The following is an 18428-nucleotide window of genomic DNA, read 5'->3' on the forward strand; positions in this document are numbered from 1 at the left end:
TGAATCACCAGGTGCAACAGGGCCTGGAAGTGACACATCATCTCTCTCTCTCTCTCTCTCTCTCTCTCTCTCTCTCTCTCTCTCTCTCTCTCTCTCACACACACACACACACACACACACACACACACGAGAGCACACCTGACTGTCAGTGACTCCCGGCTGCTTGCCCAGGAATGTACAAAGACAAGGGAATGTTTCTTACCATCCACTTTTTATTCAGTATTTACAGAGAGAGGCTATAGAACCCAGCCTCTTGGATAATAGCGTTGTTCCGAGTGAATTCCGCCCCCCATATCTCCCACTTCCTCATTCATCAATTGCATCATCTCTCCTACAGGTGCTGAAAAGTGCCCCCCTGTGCTTCCTCCTCCTCCTCTCCCATTATTTCCCAACTTCTCCCTCATCTTCCTCAGAGCTGTGACCTCCCTCAAACCCCTGGTGTAAATCTAAACTTCTTCCTCTTGTCTCCTGCCTCCTTTTATCTGCATGATCTGAAATGCGACAGAGGAGGGTTCGGAAAGGGGTGAAGCACACTGAAAAGAATTTGGCGTACGCAGTCTACTGGAATGTTGTGGGCTGGCACCAAAGCACGCACCCCACTTTAGAAATCTATGCAGTCATCCACTTCCCCACATGAATAGGATCCACTCTGTAGCATTCTTGTCCTGCTGCCCCACAGCCCTCCTAGCATAAAAACACAATAATAGCCTTTCTGGATCAAACCAAAGGTCCATCTTAGTCCAGATTCCAGTCCTTGCAGCAGCCGGCTGGATACATGAAACCACAAGCTGAGCACAATAGCACTTGCGATTACCAGCAGTTGTCATCCTGAGGCACCTGGATAAGGATAATTAATAGGCATAATAATATATTAGGATAATTAATAGGCATGGAGTGGATAAGAGAAGAGAACTGTTCCTGTTTCACACAGAGCCCTTTATAAAGGTGGGTTTCTGAGCTCCATACCTGACAAAATTACATTTGGCAGTTAAAGAAGGACATCCTGTGTGCCTTGCACTACCAAACATTCCACCAGAAGTCCTTGAAATATTGTGGTAAGTCCTACCATCCTTCCCTATTTTAAAACAAGCTTTATTGAATCTCATATATACAGGTAAAATTCGGAAAATTTGAATATCGTCGAAAAGTGCATTTATTTCAGTAACGCAACTTAAAAGGTGAAACCAATATATGAGATAGATGCATGGCATGCAAAGCAAGATATGTCTAGCCTTTATTTGTTGTAATTGTAATTATTTGTCATTAGGCAGGTCAAGTATAAATGGAATGTAATTAATGAAACATAAAAGCAATGTTTATTTTTGTTTATTTTTGTATTATTGTAACTATTTGTTTTATTGCTGTGGAATTTCCAAAAGAAAGCATTTGTAAAAATAAAAATAAAAAATAAAAAGTTGCATTACTGTAATAAATGCAGTTTTCAACGATATTCTAATTTTCCGAGTTTCACCTGTAATTGTGTAAAATAGCAACATTCTACATGTAATAATATCATTATAATCATATTATACTTGATGTTGCATTACATAAAAAACCTGTTTGCTTCATCCATATTTAATTGATATTTATATTTCATAAATTCAATAAATGGACTCTACTTATCTTTAATATTTTCTCTTTGTGGTCTGCCTTCTTTCATCATGGCTACCTTCCAAATGTTTGTTAATTGCTATTTCACTATTGGTGATCATCTGATCTTCCATTTTTGCACAAAAAGTATGCAAGTAGCTACTATTCCATTAACTCTTCACAGCTTATTTGTGGGTCTGAATAACTTATTAAAATGATCAGGGGGTCCAACGGCAAAATGTAATGTGTTATGAATGACATTATCTCTGCTACCTCTCTCCAAAATAATTGAATTATTGGACAGATCTGCAAGCAACTATATTTCATGTCCACATCTCCAACACTGTAAATTTTCCTCAGTCTGTGTGGAGTCACATTCCATTTCAGTTTGCAATGAGCCTTGCTGGTTCCTGAGTACAATTCTTCCCTTCTTTTGTTCAGAAATTGGTCTTCCTATTATTTTTTCCCATTTTTAAACAAACCTATCCACCCAAGACAGAAAAAAACTGTAGCTCAGTGCTAGAGCACATCCTTAATCTGCAGAAAATCCCACACACAATAATTCAAATCTCCAGTAAAAAGGATCAGATAGCAGATGATGAGAAATGTGTTTCTCTTCCAAAAACCCTGGAGAGCCATGGCATCTCAGAAGGGACAATACTGAGATAGGCAGAGTTGGTGCTCATGTGCCTATCTGAGGCACTTTGGGAGGGGCAACAGATTCATACTTAGAGACCTTCACCTGCAAATGTTTATTCAGTAGAAGCTGATCCATTAAGAGAAAGCTCACTCTGCCCTCAGCCACCTCCCAGTCTTCTTACACCCAGCTAAAGGTAAAGGTAAAGGACCCCGACAGTTAAGTCCAGTCGCAGATGACTCTGGGGTTGCGACACTCATCTCGCTTTACAGGCCGAGGTAGCCAGCGTTTGTCCGCAGTTTTTCCGGGTCATGTGGCCAGCATGACTAAGCCGCTTCTGGTGAAACCAGAGCAGCGCACAGAAACGCCGTTTACCTTCCCACCACAGCGGTACCTATTTACCTACTTGCACTGGTGTGCTTTCGAACTGCTAGGTTGGCAGGAGCAGGGACCGAGCAACGGGAGCTCACCCCGTCGCGGGGATTCGAACCGCCGACCTTCCGATCGGCAAGCCCAACAGGCTCTGTGGTTTAGACCACAGCACCACCCGTGTCCCAGTTAGGAGGTGTCTATTCCTGTCTTTATCTCTGACCCCCACCAGCTGCTAGTTTCCCTGCCTTCCTCCCCACCATTCCCAAAGAGCACCAGCAACCACTGGTTTTATTGCTTGCTTGAAGAGTAAGTCTTCGTTACTGTCCATTCCTTAGTTGTACTAGGAAATGACACGCATCATTCCTGCACCATTTAAGTGCTTTTACAGCCTAAAAGGGAGCCCTGATTCCCATGAGTTACATGCTGATTCCATAAATAATTGTGCAGATCCTTCAGCCCAGAAAATCTGCTTCATCAACGAGGGACATCTTGCATGAGGCTTAGACGGCGCACTTCCTTCACCATGCAGCTTCTCCTGGGACTCCTCTTCTGCTCTCTGCTTCTCACTACAGGTGAGGACTTGCTAGTGAATTTCCTTCGTACACCTCAGAGAGGAATTTTCCTGGAAGACTTAACAGTTTGGGACAAATTCAAAGCTGGCACCCCTCATTTTCTCACATGAGGAAAAAATAAAGTATAACTTCTTCAAGCAAGGGTAGCTTGTCTTGACAAAGGCATGTATTGAACTGGAAGGACTGAAAGGCCATCTAAGGCAAGGGAGATCTTCCTGACCTCCTGCTCCATTCATATTTTGACCAGGAGCAAATGAAGGCCTGTTCCACAGTGGGTAAAGTGAAATCCCAAGGGTATTCTCATTATCCACGCAGGTGGGATTTACTCCTATTCCCCAAACAAATAACACAGGCATTTGAACATAATTTCTCTTCCAGGTTCCTCCTTGCAGTGTGAGGTTTGCAGTGCCATTGGGAAAACATGTTCCAGTGATAAGGTGGATTGCCCTGCTGGAGAAGATACCTGTGCCACCTATTTGTATGCACCTTCAGGTGAGTGAGAATTATCATAACCCAGGCCAGGTGAATGAATAAGCTCCCTAGTTTAGCCTGGAAAAGAGGAGACTGAGAAGATATATGATAGCCATCTTCATCTTAAGGGGTTGTCACATGGAGGAGGGAGCATGCTTGCTTTCTCCTGCTCTGGAGGGTAGGACTCGAACCAATGGCTTCAAGCTGCAAGAAAGAAGATTCCGACTATACATCAGGAACAACTTTCTGACAGCTAGAGCTTGTTCAGCAGTAGAGCAGTCTCCCACGAGAGGTGGTGGGTTCTCCTTCCATGGAGGTTTTTAAGCAGAGGTTGGGTGGCCATCTGTCGTGGAATCTTTAGCTGAGATTCCTGCATTGCAGGGAGTTGGACTAGAGCAGGTTTCCTCAAACTTGGCCCTCCAGATGTTTTTGGCTTACAACTCCCATGATCCCTAGCTAGCAGGACCAGTGGTCAGCGATGATGGGAACTATAGTCTCAAAACATCTGGAAGGCTGAGTTTGAGGAAGCCGGGACTAGAGGACCCTTGGGGTCCCTTCCAACTCTAAGGTTATATAATTCTAGCTGCACAAATCATACAAACATATGAAGCTCTCTTCATATGGCACAGCCTGGAACTGTCTGCTCTGACTGAAAGCCCCTTCTTGAGGTCTCAGACAGTTTTCTTACCTAGCCCTACAGCCCAAGACCCTCTAAATAACAAGCCCCCATGTGCTCAACTGCAAAGTTGAGATCTTTCTTTGTGAATATGTCATGGAGGGAGAGCAGAGCATTCAGTCTGAACATGTGAAGGAGGATTGTGTGCCCTGCCATAGCTGCCAAGTTTTCCCTTTTCTCACGAGGAAGCCTATTCAGCATAAGGGGAAATCCCTTAAAAAAGGGGATGACTTGGCAGCTATGTTGAGTGCTGGTCCAAAACGGTCTACCATATTCATGGGTAAGGTTTCCAAGACAAGGTCCCCACTTGACTAGTCAGGCAGCCTGCTTCAGACTAATGTCAATTCTGCTTTTGACCAGGGAGTGCACCCAGTTTGCATAGTATCATTGAGCCGGTGGAGCTCAAACCACAAATTCCAATTTAATCTTTCAGACATTCAAAATGAACACTTGAACAGGGCTGTGGCTGCTGTGTGTGAGTGAGCACTACTTTGGGTTCCAAAGATTCAGCCTTTTTTAAGGTTGCATCATCATTCCTGTTTGCCTTTTATCCTAAAATGCAAATTTTTGTATGAATTTTCTACTGTTTTTGAGCTGAAAACTGCTGCAAAAAACCCCCCAATGATCCCTAGGTTCTGAGTTCCATATGAGCCCAGAAAGTGAGATTTGGGAATGACAACCTCCAGCATTCCTAAATAGAAATTGGATGGGTGAATTTTCTTGGGACATAATGGCTCTGAGCTGTGACAACTTATTATCACTCCTCTTTATTTTTCCTTTTGTTTCATTTTATATCCAGCACCAAACATCAGCATCACAACATTCAGGAAATTATGCCTTACGGAGGCAGGATGCAGAAATGCAACAAAACAGATAGGGGAGGTTTTTGAAGACAAGGGACGTCTTATAAAGGTTGGATGTAACAAGGCCTCTGAGGGAGCTCCATTTGTCCTCCTGGCACTCTCTGGGCTCCTGTTGATGAAGGTCCTCCTTTAATGAACGACATGCAGTGAATTAGCGCTGAAGAAGAGTTTCATTCTTATATCCATGCAGCCTTCCATGTGTCTGTCCAGAGGAAATGGTTGTTTTATATTTCTTCAGTAAAAACAAATAAAAAAGCTTGGGGAAAACTGGAGGTGAGAGGGTCAATGGAATTGGCTTCTGTTGTTGCTATTATTTTACTCGCCCTTCATGCTATGAGGTGGAAAAAATGGAGGTGAAAATGTTTGTGTAAATTCAAGATTTGACTGATTTTCATGAAACCCTGCTGTTCTTAGTGGAAAATCAGACTAAAAAACATGTCACGTAAACTTAAAAAAGGGTTGTTCTTCTGATAGATTTTGATCAGCTGAGTCTGGCTTACAACAGAAGCCAGCTGAATTTCATTCTGATCCTTGCTTTGAGCTATTTTCCAGCATGATGGTAAGCAAGAGAAGTTTGCAGGTGTGCGTATCATCAAAAGGAGTTCTCTGAACGCTGCTGGTGCTTCCATTCCTGAGGGCAGTGTTTGCATACGCTCTGACACTGCTCAGGTCACCTTAGCTCACTCGCTCACTCCTTCCCTCTCTTGCTTCCTTCTCTCACTTGAGGACATGCCAGCAAAGCTGTTCCCTCCCCTCACACTTGCAGGAGACAGAGAAAAACAGGGAGGGAGAGCTGTCAGCCACAGCTGGCTGTGCCGCCACCGGATTCCCCCTGAAATAGTGCTTTGGCACCAAGGAGCTGCTACGGTACTGGTGGAGGAAGGCGAAGCAAAGGAGGAGGCAGTGGAAGTTGCTGCTGGTGAATTAGTGGGTCGTGGTGGGCAAGGACACAGATGGCAGCAAAAGAGGAAGAAAAGCAGTAGGCAGAAGCAACCTCCAGGAAAGGGTTGGGTGCATAGGAGGAGGGTGACAGAGATGCGGAAGGGAGTCCTGCTTCTCCTCCCCCTCTCCTCAATTGAAGCTTCACCTACATGAGGATTGAGACCCATCTATGTGGAGTCTAGTGCAAAGGAGCTGCATTAAAAATAAAATGTGTCCTTGCAGGCTGGCTCTACCAAGTCTCAAGAACATTCTCATTCTGAGAGCTGGAGTTCCTAGGCTCCTTCACACCTCTCAGTCCTCCCTTTTGAACTACATATACCATAGTCCCAGCAGCTCATGCAAGGCAACCGATGAAGACAGCAGAGAGCAGCAGCAGATGCCTCCTTAACACAGGCTTGAAAGGTGTCTGTATGTGTGTGGAAGGAATAGAAGCGAAATTTGATTCAGTTCACATTTAAACAACTTAGTTTGCACTTTCCGAAAAATGATGAAAACTGAAACACGGCACATAACTCCTGAAGGTAAAGGTAAAAGGTAAAGGACCTCTGGGCGGTTAAGTCCAGTCAAAGGCGACTATGGGGTTGTGGCGTCCATCTCGCTTTCAGGCTGAGGGAGCTGGCGTTTGTCCACGGACAGCTTTCTGGGTCATGTGGCCAGCATGGCTAAACCGCTTCTGGCGCAACGGAACACCGTGACGGAAGCCAGAGCACACGGAAATGGCATTTACCTTCCCACTGCAGCAGTACCTATTTATCTACTTGCACTGGCATGCTTTTGAACTGCTAGGTTGGCAGCAGCTGGGGCAGAGCAACGGGAGCTCACCCCGCCATAAGGGTTCAAACTACCGACCTTCCGTGGTTTAGACCACAGCACGACCCACATCCCTACATACCTTCACATAAGTCCTACACTGTGTAGTTCCCACATGCACTTTCCAGAGTGACCCTAGGAGCCAAACCTCAGTGGCTGACTCTTCTCTGATTGGTTCCAGTCAGTTCAAAGGTCGACAAGAGTTTTTGCTCAGTAGATAAAAAGCTCCCCATTCACTCCGATTGGATACTGGAGACAGAGACACTGCTGGGACCCAGCTGTAGAAAGCATAACAGGTCTTCAGCCCCTTCATAACCCTGGACCATTGCACTTTCCCCACTAACATGCAGAGGTGCCAACAAGTGAGCTATAGCTCTGCCGACTGGCCTTGCCTCTCACCTCCTTGGTGGATGACAACTGCCTACAGCTGGTGTGTGTGTGGAAGGGGTAGTTTTGGGATTGTTTATCTTGCAGGGAGCCTGTAGAAACAAACTCTCCACTGTACACAGTTTCCATCTAACTCATAGTGATGAGGTGGAAGGCAGTGCTGGGGCTGGGGAATAAAAAGGAAAGGAAGGAAACAGATCCATCAAATAATGGCCACTAATGGATTGAGTCAGGAAAGGTAACACACATCAAGTCGCCAGCTCCCTGAATATTCTCGCACTTCTGCTCAGGCACGTAGCAAGGGAGGGGCAAAGGGGGTGGGCTGCCCCTAGCTCCACTCTGGTGGGGGGCAGCACAGGGGCAGCGCGCAGGGGCAGCTCCCCCAGCCCCTGGCCTGCCCCTCGCCTCCTCCGCCCGAGCAGGAAGAAGTAGAGCGCACTACGGATTGGGTTGCCGGGCGGCAAACCGCCATCGGCAACCTGTTCCATAGCGTGCGCTGAAGCAGAGCACTGGCCAAGCGCCGGTGGTCGAGCGCACTGGCCGAGTAGAGCAGCAGCACCAACCTGGACAGACTGTGCGTGTGTGGACATGTGCAGTCCGTCCTGGCTCATCCTGGCGCGCGTGTCATGCATCATGACGTCAGGACGCATGCGCGCAGCGGAGTGATGCCCCGCCCCCAGGGGGTGCCGCCCCGGGGAGCCAAGCAGCGCCGTTCGCTACTGCTTCTGCTTTCTGTGATGATGCACTCTAGCTGTGATGCTTTGGACAGGGAAAGAAATGGGAGGTTTCACTTGTGTGATAGCAAATTTATTGCATGCAAGATAAGATATAGCCAGGTCTGGTAACTAATACAACGCCCAGTGAGGCTTCCTTATCCAGCTCTTTCTCTTAACTGTAGTAAGGAAAACACAATAAACAAAATAAAACCTCATACATGTCATGTTGCTTTTTATTATATATGTGCACCTAAACACATGGCTCTGAATCTGGCCCTTGGGTCTCCTCTCCCCAAAAGAAATCCCCTCCTCTTCTGATTTTGCATGGCTGGAATGTAGTGTCCTATAGCAGGTTAAGAGTCACATGTGTTGGCAGCCTGCAGTGACGTAGTGTGGGTTGCCAGAGTTTGAGGAAAGCAAGTATTGTGTCCCCTAAACTGTGGATCATTAGCACTCCCTGACTCCATTCCTCCAATCCAGTATTGAACCCATTACCCACTCCCCCAGTGGATGTATTGCATTTTAAGAAAAGTCTATCTAGGCCAGAGGTTGGCAACCTGTGGCCCATGGGCCACAAGCTGCCCACAGGGGTCGTTTAAACGGCCCACGAGCCGCCCCCAAACCAAGCTGCCTGCTTGGCAAGGCCCTGCACGCTGCGCTAAAACAGCACAGCGCGGAGCAGGGATTCGTTTCCACAATGCCAGAAATCGCATCTGCGCATGCACAGATGCCGAAAAATGCATCTGCGCAGACGCGATCTGGCCCACGGAACGATCTCCATGGGAGTGAACCAGCCCAGGTGAGGTAAACCTTGCTGACCCCTGATTTAGGCGCACTTTGATTTTTTAAAATTATGATTTTTAAAAAGCGGAACATGGAAGAAAGTTTTGGTTTCTCTCCAGCCACGTAGCATGGAGATGCTATATATTTATATTTAGAATGGTTTGTTGTTGTTTTTAAAAAAGTTGCACCTCCCTCCAGACACTTCACCCACATATATATATATATATATATATATATATATATATATATATATATTCTGAAAGTCATTTCTCCTCCTCCTCTCTCCAGTTTCTTCAAAGAATGAGAGGCTCCTTATTAAGGAAGGAAGGAAGGAAAGAAGGAAGGAAGGAAGGAAGGAAGGAAGGAAGGAAGGAAGGAAGGAAGGAAGGAAATATTTCACTTAACCTCTCATCCCATAGAGATGTTTTACTACATTTTGAAAAAGAGAAAAACCCTTCCTCCAACTTCACCATCTTTTTCTCCAGTGTCTGTAGAAGGGGACAGGGGAGCCCACTTGGACCCCAGGTTATGGGTGCCCAGTGTGTGTGATGTCATGACGTCACACGCCCCTGGCCTCAGAACCTGATTTCCAATGCCTCTGGAAGTCAGGTTCCAAGACCTTGCAAGACCTCAGAAAGCATCTCCGAGGTCTTGTGAGGCCCCAGATATGTTTTCTGAGACCTTACGAGACCTCTGAAGTTGGTGGGGGGGCTGTGATTTTTTTGTGGCTGCTCGGGCAACCAGAGCCCCATATAGTTGGTGCCACTGAAAGGCGACACTCCTTATTCTTGCACAGTTGGTTTTTAATGTTTAAGGAAGAAGCTGCAATCTTCAACTAAGTAAAACTAAGCCCATGCTTGGATTAGCAAATGAGTGTAAATACTTGACATATATTCTTATTTAGCTATATGTTCTGCAAGCAAAAGCTTTTGAATATTTTGACAAGTATTTGGATATTGTTTTAATTTCAAGAAAAGGGTCTGGTTTCCTGGCTGCAATTTAGCTGCAATGCCGACAGTCCTCCCCCCCTCCGCCCCCCAGCACTTTCCCAATGAAAATCTGCTTTTTTCCACTGAATTGGAGCAAATGGCAATTCGTGGAAAATCCAAATTGCCGTTTGTTCTGATTCAGCAGTAAAGAGTGGATTTTCATGGGGAAAGTATTGGGACCACAGAAAGGGCACTTGGGCGCATCACCTTTGAGATAAGCTGCCCTGGTGAGCACTTACCTGGTTACACCACTTATCAATCACTTCATGGGGATTCTGAGAACAAGGTTTCCCATGCGTCATGACTGACAGTTTTATCACATCCAAGATTGCCTAGCCAGAGTGAGATGGGGACTAATCCAGTAGCAGATGTCATCTGCAGTAGACAGTGGGAGGTCCTCCCAGCTGCCCTAATTAAGTTTCCAGGAGGCCCACGCCAGGGAGATTAAGATAGATATGGCTAACCCATTGCTGTTCGCTGCAAGTAAAAGGGCTGACCTTTAATCCCAAATACTGTTTTATGACTCCATTTCAGGAAATGAGACACACTGCAGGATGAATAATATAATAATCCTCTATTATCGCAATGCAATAAAATTTTATGTTCCTGGTAACGCCACATGCAAAGGATGAGAACATGAACAGAATACAATAAAGAATAAATTCCAGAGCTTCTTCCTAGCACTTTTCCTTATAAGAGTTAAACTTTGGATCCATTTCATGAAGAGTTAAGCTTAAAAGCTGTTTCTTTCTCTTTACAGGTCAAAGCTGTGCCAAATAGTGGAGAAAAACTGAATTTATTTCCTTCCATGTTCCTCTGCTTTCAAATTCCCTAGCCCTATGGAGGTGTCGTTAAGTTGCTGTAAGTGACGTAAGCTTGAATTTCTTTACTTTGGTCATGGATAGGCTCAATAAACCACATTCCTAAAGCAGATAGTGAACAATAAACAGGGCTGGCTCTAGGTAGAGTCCCGGTGGTGCGGGGTGCCAGGCAAAGCCGCGCGGAAACCATGCTGCGCCGCGATCCCCTCCCCTCAGCGCCAGGGCGGCCGACCTGCTCGAGACTGCCCTGACAATAAAAACAATAATTTAACAAGGTTCTTTTATCCAGAAGCAGGAAGGGTGTGCCCATGATTCATACCTTGTAAAATTACTCTCCAGGAGTATCTGTGATCTTCCTCAAGTACAGAAAAACCTTTATTTTATTTTTTTAAGTCTACTTCTGAGACGCAAGCCTTTTAGACCCCTGAATTCTTCTCCAGCTCAGATTAAAATCCAACTCAAATACTTCACTCCAGGAGTGGGGGACTTTTCCACCAAGGCCCACATTCTCCTCTGAGCAATATATTAGGGGCCACATGCCAGGGGCAAGCGAGGGGGAAGAGCCAATAGTGGTCAGAACAAGGAATTTCACCTTTATACAGCAGGTTAGTTTCTACACATTCCCATACACCCCCCTATGTGCTCTAACCAGGTGAACACAAGGCATTATAGGAGGTCAAGGATACAGTCAAGCAAGGCCCAAACATAACTCAAGGAAGATGCATGTTGCAGAGAGAAGTAGTATGGCTGATGAGGAAATCGAGGTCTAGCAGGCTGTGCTTCAACCTGGTCTGGAGGTTTCCCACCCTGTCTCTACTCTATTAGTCTGCAAAGGGGAGATTTGAGAGGCTTCTGGAGCAAGATGCCAGAAGAGGAACCGATCCATGTACCCACCACAGAGAATCATCTTACCTTAAAAGATTCTCCATGGAGAGGATGATTTCCCCCTCTCAGATTCCATAGCCTCTTTATTTCTGCTCCTAATCAGAACCAAAGACCACAGGGGGAAACCCCGATATGTGTGTGTGTGTGTGTGTGTGTGTTGGGGAGGTCCTTGTTTGTATGTTTAACCTTCTGATTAAACCACAGAGTTAAACCACAGAGCCTAGGGCTTGCCACTCATAAGGTTGGCAGTTCGAATCCCTGTGATGCGGTGAGCTCCTGTTGTTCGGTCCCTGCTCCTGCCAACCTAGCAGTTTGAAAGCACGAAGTGCAAGTAGATAAATAGGTACCGCTCCGGTGGGAAGGTAAACGGCGTTTCCGTGCGCTGCTCTGGTTCACCAGAAGCAGCTTTGTCATGCTGGCCACATGCTGTACGCCGGCTCCTTCGGCCAGTAAAGCGAGATGAGCGCCGCAACCCCAGAGTCGTCCACGACTGGACCTAACGGTCAGGGGTCCCTTTACCTTTTCCTTTAATCAGAACCAAAGACCACAGGGGGAAACCCCAATATTTGTGTGTGTGTTGGGGAGGTCCTTGTTTGTATGTTTGTATGTTTGTATGCTTGTGTGTGTGTGTGTGTGTGTGTGTTTGTTTGTCTGTCTGTCTGTCTGTCTGTTTCCTTTCCTTTCTTGTTTGGCTTCTGAATTATGCCCCTGTTGTTGTTTAGTCATTTAGTCGTGTCCGACTCCTCGTGACCCTATTGCTTCACTCACTGAACAGAAACAGAATTCGGAGGATGAGATAAAGGGTTCACTCTGGCCTTAGTCAGCTCTCCACCTGCCTGCCCTCCTACCTTACAACCAGTGCAGGGAGTGACAGTGGCTGTCAGCTTCTCCACCCCCCTCCTTTAGGCTCAGTGTTTCCCTTGTAGAGCTTAACAGGAAGGAGGATAGTGGGAGAAAATGAGAATTAGTCTTATCGGCCATTGGTTTTGACTCCACCTGTTGTTGGGCTCTGTACCAGGGAGTGCCAGACACCAATGGGCATAGATTGGGCCCAAAAAGAAAGGGCAAGTAAGTGGGCATGCAATGCCTTGGCAAGAGTGTGGGGGCCCCCACTGTGGGCACCTTGCCTAAGGGTCCCTCACATCCTAGAATGAGGACTGTTCTGCGGCAGTGTGATTTAGGCTACTTTCACACCATACATTTGATTTTTATTTAAAAATATATAAATTTTATTTTTGCATTTTCTATTTTATATGAACAAATGAATTAAATACATAAACATACAATCCCTTTTGACTTCCCTCTCCCCCCCCCCATTGTGGATTTTAATGTAATGATTTCCCCCTCTGCATCTCTTTCATAACTCTAGTTTTATAAATCCTTTGTCAATCCATAGTTCTAATTTTTACTACAAGTTTTCTGTCAATCCTACCATGTATGTAATTGTTTACAATACATATAAATTATAAACTTTACCCATTCTTTACTAAAGACCTCCTCTTCCTGGTGTCTAATTATTCCTGTAAGTTTTGCCATCTCAGCATGTTGTTTTTTAGTAGTTTAGTCATGTCCGACTCTTCATGATCCCATGGACCAGAGCACGCCAGGCACTCCTGTCTTCCACTGCCTACCACAGTTTGGTCAAACTCATGTTCATAGCTTCGAGAACACTGTCCAACCATCTTGTCCTCTGCCGTCCCCTTCTCCTTGTGCCCTGAATCTTTCCCAACATCAGGGTCTTTTCCAGGGAGTCTTCTCTTCTCATGAGGTGGCCAAAGTATTGGAACCTCAGCTTCAGGATCTATCCTTCCAGTGAGCACTCAGGGATGATTTCCTTCAGAATGGACAGGTTTGATCTATTTGCAGTCCATGGGACTCTCAAGAGTCTCCTCCAGCACCATAATTCAAAAGCATCAATTCTTTATGGTCCAGCTCTCACTTCCATACTCTCAGCATAGTTCATCAATTTTGTCTGCCACTCTTCTTTGGTCAGAGTTGTACCCTCTTTCCATTGCTGGGCTAACAGAGTCTGTGCAGCATACATTTAAAGCACTATGATACCACTTTAAACAGTAGTGACTTCCCACAAGGAATTATGGGAGCTGTAGTTTATTAAAGGTTGTGAGAGTTGCTAGGAGGCTCCATTCCCCCAAACAGAGCTGAAACTTCCAGAATTTCCTGGGAAGAGGGATTGACTATTAAACCACTTTGGAGCATCCATTCTGATTTGCTTGTGAGGAGGTTGTATGACAACCAACAGTCATCTTGCATCCATTAGGATTTGCCTGATATCGTCAGCATTGAATAAAGTTGCACCACTGCCTTACAAATGGTGGAACCGTTTGGTTCCACATTGCGTTTCTATGCTATGCACAAAAAAGGTGGTCTGTAAATGAGATTATGGCCAGCCCCAAAAATCATGACCAGAGGGCAAGGACAATGGGAGTTGGAGTTCAGTGATGTGTGGAGGACCAGAGTGCCCTGTTTTAGCTACAGGTTGTACTCCAGCACTCTGGCTCCTCCTTGTGTACACAGGAAGAAGAGTTACAGTAACAGATACCTTTATTTCAAAGCTACCACAAGTTAATATTGATTACAGGCATCATGCATTCCCTGATACATTCAGCCCACTCTACATTACAGTCATACCTTGGGTTATGTTTGCTTCAGGTTACGTACTTTCGAGTTGCATACTCTGCAAACCCAGAAGTATTTTCCGCCGCTTTTTCGCCCCGCGCACGGTCTGCGCATGTGCAGAAGCGTGATATTGCACTTTCGCGCATGCACAAAATGGATGCTCGGGTTGCGTACTTTTCGGGGTGCGAATGGCACCCTGGAACGAATTGAGTATGTAACCCGAGGTACCACTGTACAGGTAGAAATGGATAGATGTGTCAATTGAAGTTCTTTCAGTTTCTCATTTTTCCAATCTTCTGTTCAGTTCTCCACATATTGCACCAATTTCTTATTACAATTTTTAAATCCTCATGAAAATTCACCAGCACCTTTGTGCAAATTTCTCCTTATAAACATATTTTTGTATGCACTTTGGAGTAATGTGAAAAATTTTGTAGGCACCCCCCCCCCCCCGGAATATAATGCATTTCTGCATGTGATTATCACTAATTTATTAATTTTCACTAATAAATTCATTTTGATGCTCACTTTTTGCAATTATGTAAACATCATTTAATTGAAGAACTGCATCACAAAATTTGGTAAAGTGAAAATTTCAAAGAACGACTGTGTTTCTGTTCTCACATTATTTCAGAAAGTCAAGGCGGGGAACAGCAATTTAGCAATCAAACCCTCCCCACAGGGAACTATGAGAATTGTAGCTCTGGGAGGGGAATAGGAGGTCACCTGACAACACTTAGCACCCTTAACAAACTACAGCTCCCATTATTCTTTGCAGGAAGCTGTGACTGTTCAAAGTGGTATCATAGTACATTAAATGTTTGTAGTGAGTGCTGCCTGGGTTTCAATAACTATGCTTCTGGAATGGAAAAAACGCTTTATTTGATCCTGGTTTTTGGTCAAGCAAAAAAAATAAATCTGAACAATCTTTATTTAACAAAATGTATAGACCGCTTAGTTAAAAATAAATACATCTCCAAGCAGTTTGCACAATTATGTTGTTGAAGGCAGGAAGCTTGAAACTGTGCATCCTATTCCTCTGTTAGTAAAGGTAAAGGGACCGCTGGCCATTAGGTCCAGTCATGACCGACCCTGGGGTTGCAGCGCTCATCTCGCGTTATTGGCCGAGGGAGCCGGCGTACAGCTTCTAGGTCATGTGGCCAGCATGACTAAGCCACTTCTGGTGAACAGAGCAGCTCATGGAAACGCCGTTTAGCTTCCCGCTTGGAGCGGTACCTATTTATCTACTTGCACTTTGACGTGCTTTTGAACTGCTAGGTTGGCAAGAGCTGGGACCGAGCAACGGGAGCTCATCCCATCATGGGGATTCGAATGGCCGACCTTCTGATCGGCAGGCCCTAGGCTCAGTGGTTTAACCCACAGTGCCACCCGCCTCCCCACTCCTCTGTTAGCCTGAAGTAGTTACAGACACCTTTTTGCCCCTAACGCAGTAGCAAACAAAATATCTGATTGATAATGTTTATTGATTGTACTAAATGTGCAACACACACACACACACACACCCCACACCACACCACACCACACCACACCAAAAAGGGAGGGGGAGAGAAATAATGGGGAAGTGGTGGACATGATATGAAAAGGTCTGTGGCTTTCACATACAAAAAATGTACTGTATTGAACAAACCACCAAGCAGGAACAAATAACCAAATTGCTGACAGTGAAACTCAGTAAAATTACTGTGCAAGTCGTTTTCTTGCTTCTAGGAAGCGTTGCCAACAGAAAAAGAACAGAGCAATAAAATAGGATTTTGATTCGCAAACAATGGTCTGCTGTGGCAAATGGGGTACACGAGTGGTCCTGAAAGCTGAATGTCAGAAAATTTAGGACAGATAAAAAAAGTCCTTCACAATGCACATAGTTGAACTATGGCACTCACTCCAACAGAAGGCAGTGATAGCCACCAATTTATAAATGGCTTTAAAAGTGAATTGCACAAATTCATAGAGGATAAGTCTATCAATGGCTGCTAGCACGATGGCACTAGCACATTGAGAAGATAGCAGGCAATGCACCCTACATGTTGCAACTTTTACCGTGTGCCTATAATGTTGCTGCCATTGTCTGCAGCAATGTTCCCAAGTTTGAGGCCCAGTGGAGAAAACCAGTCCTCCAGCACCAAGTTTATTTTCTGGGCTGTGGTATACACAACTAAACCTGGGTGTGTTGAAGACTGCCTTATGCTAGCAAAAATGTATAAAACAGGGTCAAATGTATGCTGGAAATGTAAGGGGGGGGGAGAAGGCACTTTTTATCATATGTGGTGGAAATGTAAGGTAGTAAAATAATTTTGGGAAATGATATATAATGAGTTGAAAAAAAATGTTTAAAATTACCTTTTCTAAACAAAACCCGAAGCCTTCCTTTTAGGAATTCTAGGTGCCGAAATCCAAAGGGAGAAGAAAATACTATGTATGTGACCACGGCTGCGCAGATGTTATTGCCCCAGAGATGGAAAGAAGACAAAGTCCCTACCAGAGAAGAATTTGATGGATTCTGCCGAAATAGCAAAAATGACCGGAAGAATCAGAAATTTTAGGAAGACCAAAATTTTAATAATGAGGAAAATTTATAACTTATCTTAAAAAACCATTGCAAACAGTTAAAATTGTTAGAAGGACTGGAATATCACTTGTAGTTTAATGGTGAATTTTGGACACAATGGAGAGGTAAAATATTTGCATTATCATAAAAGATGCAGGAGGATATGATTAACAATAGGACCCACAAAGGGAAGGGGGGAAGTCCAATAGATTCCATATAATCTTGTTTTTATGTTGTATGTTGGATACGTGACTGTAAAATTTTAATCTGAAAAACCAAATAAATAAATAAAAATTTAAAAAGTTAGACTGCCTTATGGTGGATTTACCCTGCCCAGTCCGGAAGTTCCTCAACTCAGTGTTAATGCATCTGCTTTGCAATCAGCACAGAACACATTTAACTAGAGCAGGGATGTCCAACAGGTCAATCGGAATCAACTGGTCGATCACCGGGAAATTCTGGTCGATTGCGGTTGATTCCTGGCTCCTTTTCCTTTGCAGTGTCACAAGAGCATCCTTCCCCGCCCCCTCGCCCCGCCCTCCATTTTCGCCTGATCGCTGGAATGGAAGACAGTTTTTGCTGTGAGGTACATTCTTTCCATAGTGATCTTTTGTTGAGCGACTTTTGCCCCTTCTCTTTACAGTCATACCTCGGTTTAAGTACGCTTCGGTTTGAGTACTTTCAGTTTAAGTACTCCGCGGACCCGTCTGGAATGGATGAATCCACTTTCCATTACTTTCAATGGGAAAGTTCGCTTCAGGTTAAGTACAAACTTCCAGAACCAATTACACAGTTCAGCTCTTGGGAGTTGGATGTCCCTGAACTAGAGGAACCAATGGCCTGTGTTCTTAAATTCCCTTCCCTGGTTGAAGCACATGGCCTCTCCCAAGACCTGCAAGGTCTTCTTCATGCACAACCATGAAGGACAATAGCTACCAATGCATACCAGCCACAAAATCTATGTTCTATCTCTCCTGTCAGAGGCAATATGCCTCTGAGGATCAGTTGCAGGAGGGCAGAAGGGCAGAGAAGAGGAATGGCAGGAGGGCAGAATTGCAGGGAGGATAGAGGGCATTGCAGGAGGGCAGAGAAGAGAATGGGATGCTTAACCTGGTCGGCCATTATTGACCTGACCCAGCGGGTTCATCTAATGTTCTAACTATTTGAAAAGAAAATCAGAAGAGGAAGTAAGATACTTGAAAACAAATCTATTTTTGTTGAGGACATCCAGTGCTGACCCTGCATCTGGATGAGGTCTACTCAAATTGGCAAAAAAAATATGCATTTACATAATTCATTTCCCTATTCTCTCGCATGGCGCAACACTGAAGCTCCTACTCAAGTCATGAGGTGGGTTAAAAAATATGATCTGAAAACACTGAAATCTATCGCAGAAAACACAGAAACCCAAATTGCCCCCATACCCTGAAGGAAGTCTCAACACAATTTATTGGATAGGGGGAAAGGTTCCATTTATTGAAATATAACAAAATTAGAGGCTCTGCCAATTAAGGAATTCAGTAAATAATTAAAAGCAGGTAAATGGGTAAAGGAAGGATTGGGCTACAAGTTTTTTAATTGATTCTCAGCACTACCAAAATAGGGAAGTGAAAGGACACTGGCCCAGAAACTGAAGGAATGGGATTCAGAAATAGGAGGAGGAGCTTAGGAAATACGTCCTCAAATTCTTGTTTATAAATAGAGCAACAAA

General features: G+C 44.8%; 1 protein-coding gene across 1 annotated transcript; it reads left to right on the forward strand.

Annotated features, from left to right (window-relative positions):
* Positions 1 to 824: 824 nt before the first annotated feature.
* Positions 825 to 5453, forward strand: LOC118087824 (phospholipase A2 inhibitor NAI-like). Its single transcript, XM_060275647.1, has 4 exons — positions 825 to 1055; positions 3047 to 3171; positions 3550 to 3663; positions 5118 to 5453. The coding sequence occupies exons 2-4, from the start codon at positions 3093 to 3095 to the stop codon at positions 5312 to 5314; spliced, it is 390 nt and encodes a 129-aa protein (XP_060131630.1). The 5' UTR covers positions 825 to 1055; positions 3047 to 3092; the 3' UTR covers positions 5315 to 5453.
* Positions 5454 to 18428: the final 12975 nt, after the last annotated feature.

The sequence above is a fragment of the Zootoca vivipara genome, chromosome 6, assembly GCF_963506605.1.
Source record: "Zootoca vivipara chromosome 6, rZooViv1.1, whole genome shotgun sequence".
NCBI lineage: Eukaryota > Metazoa > Chordata > Lepidosauria > Squamata > Lacertidae > Zootoca > Zootoca vivipara.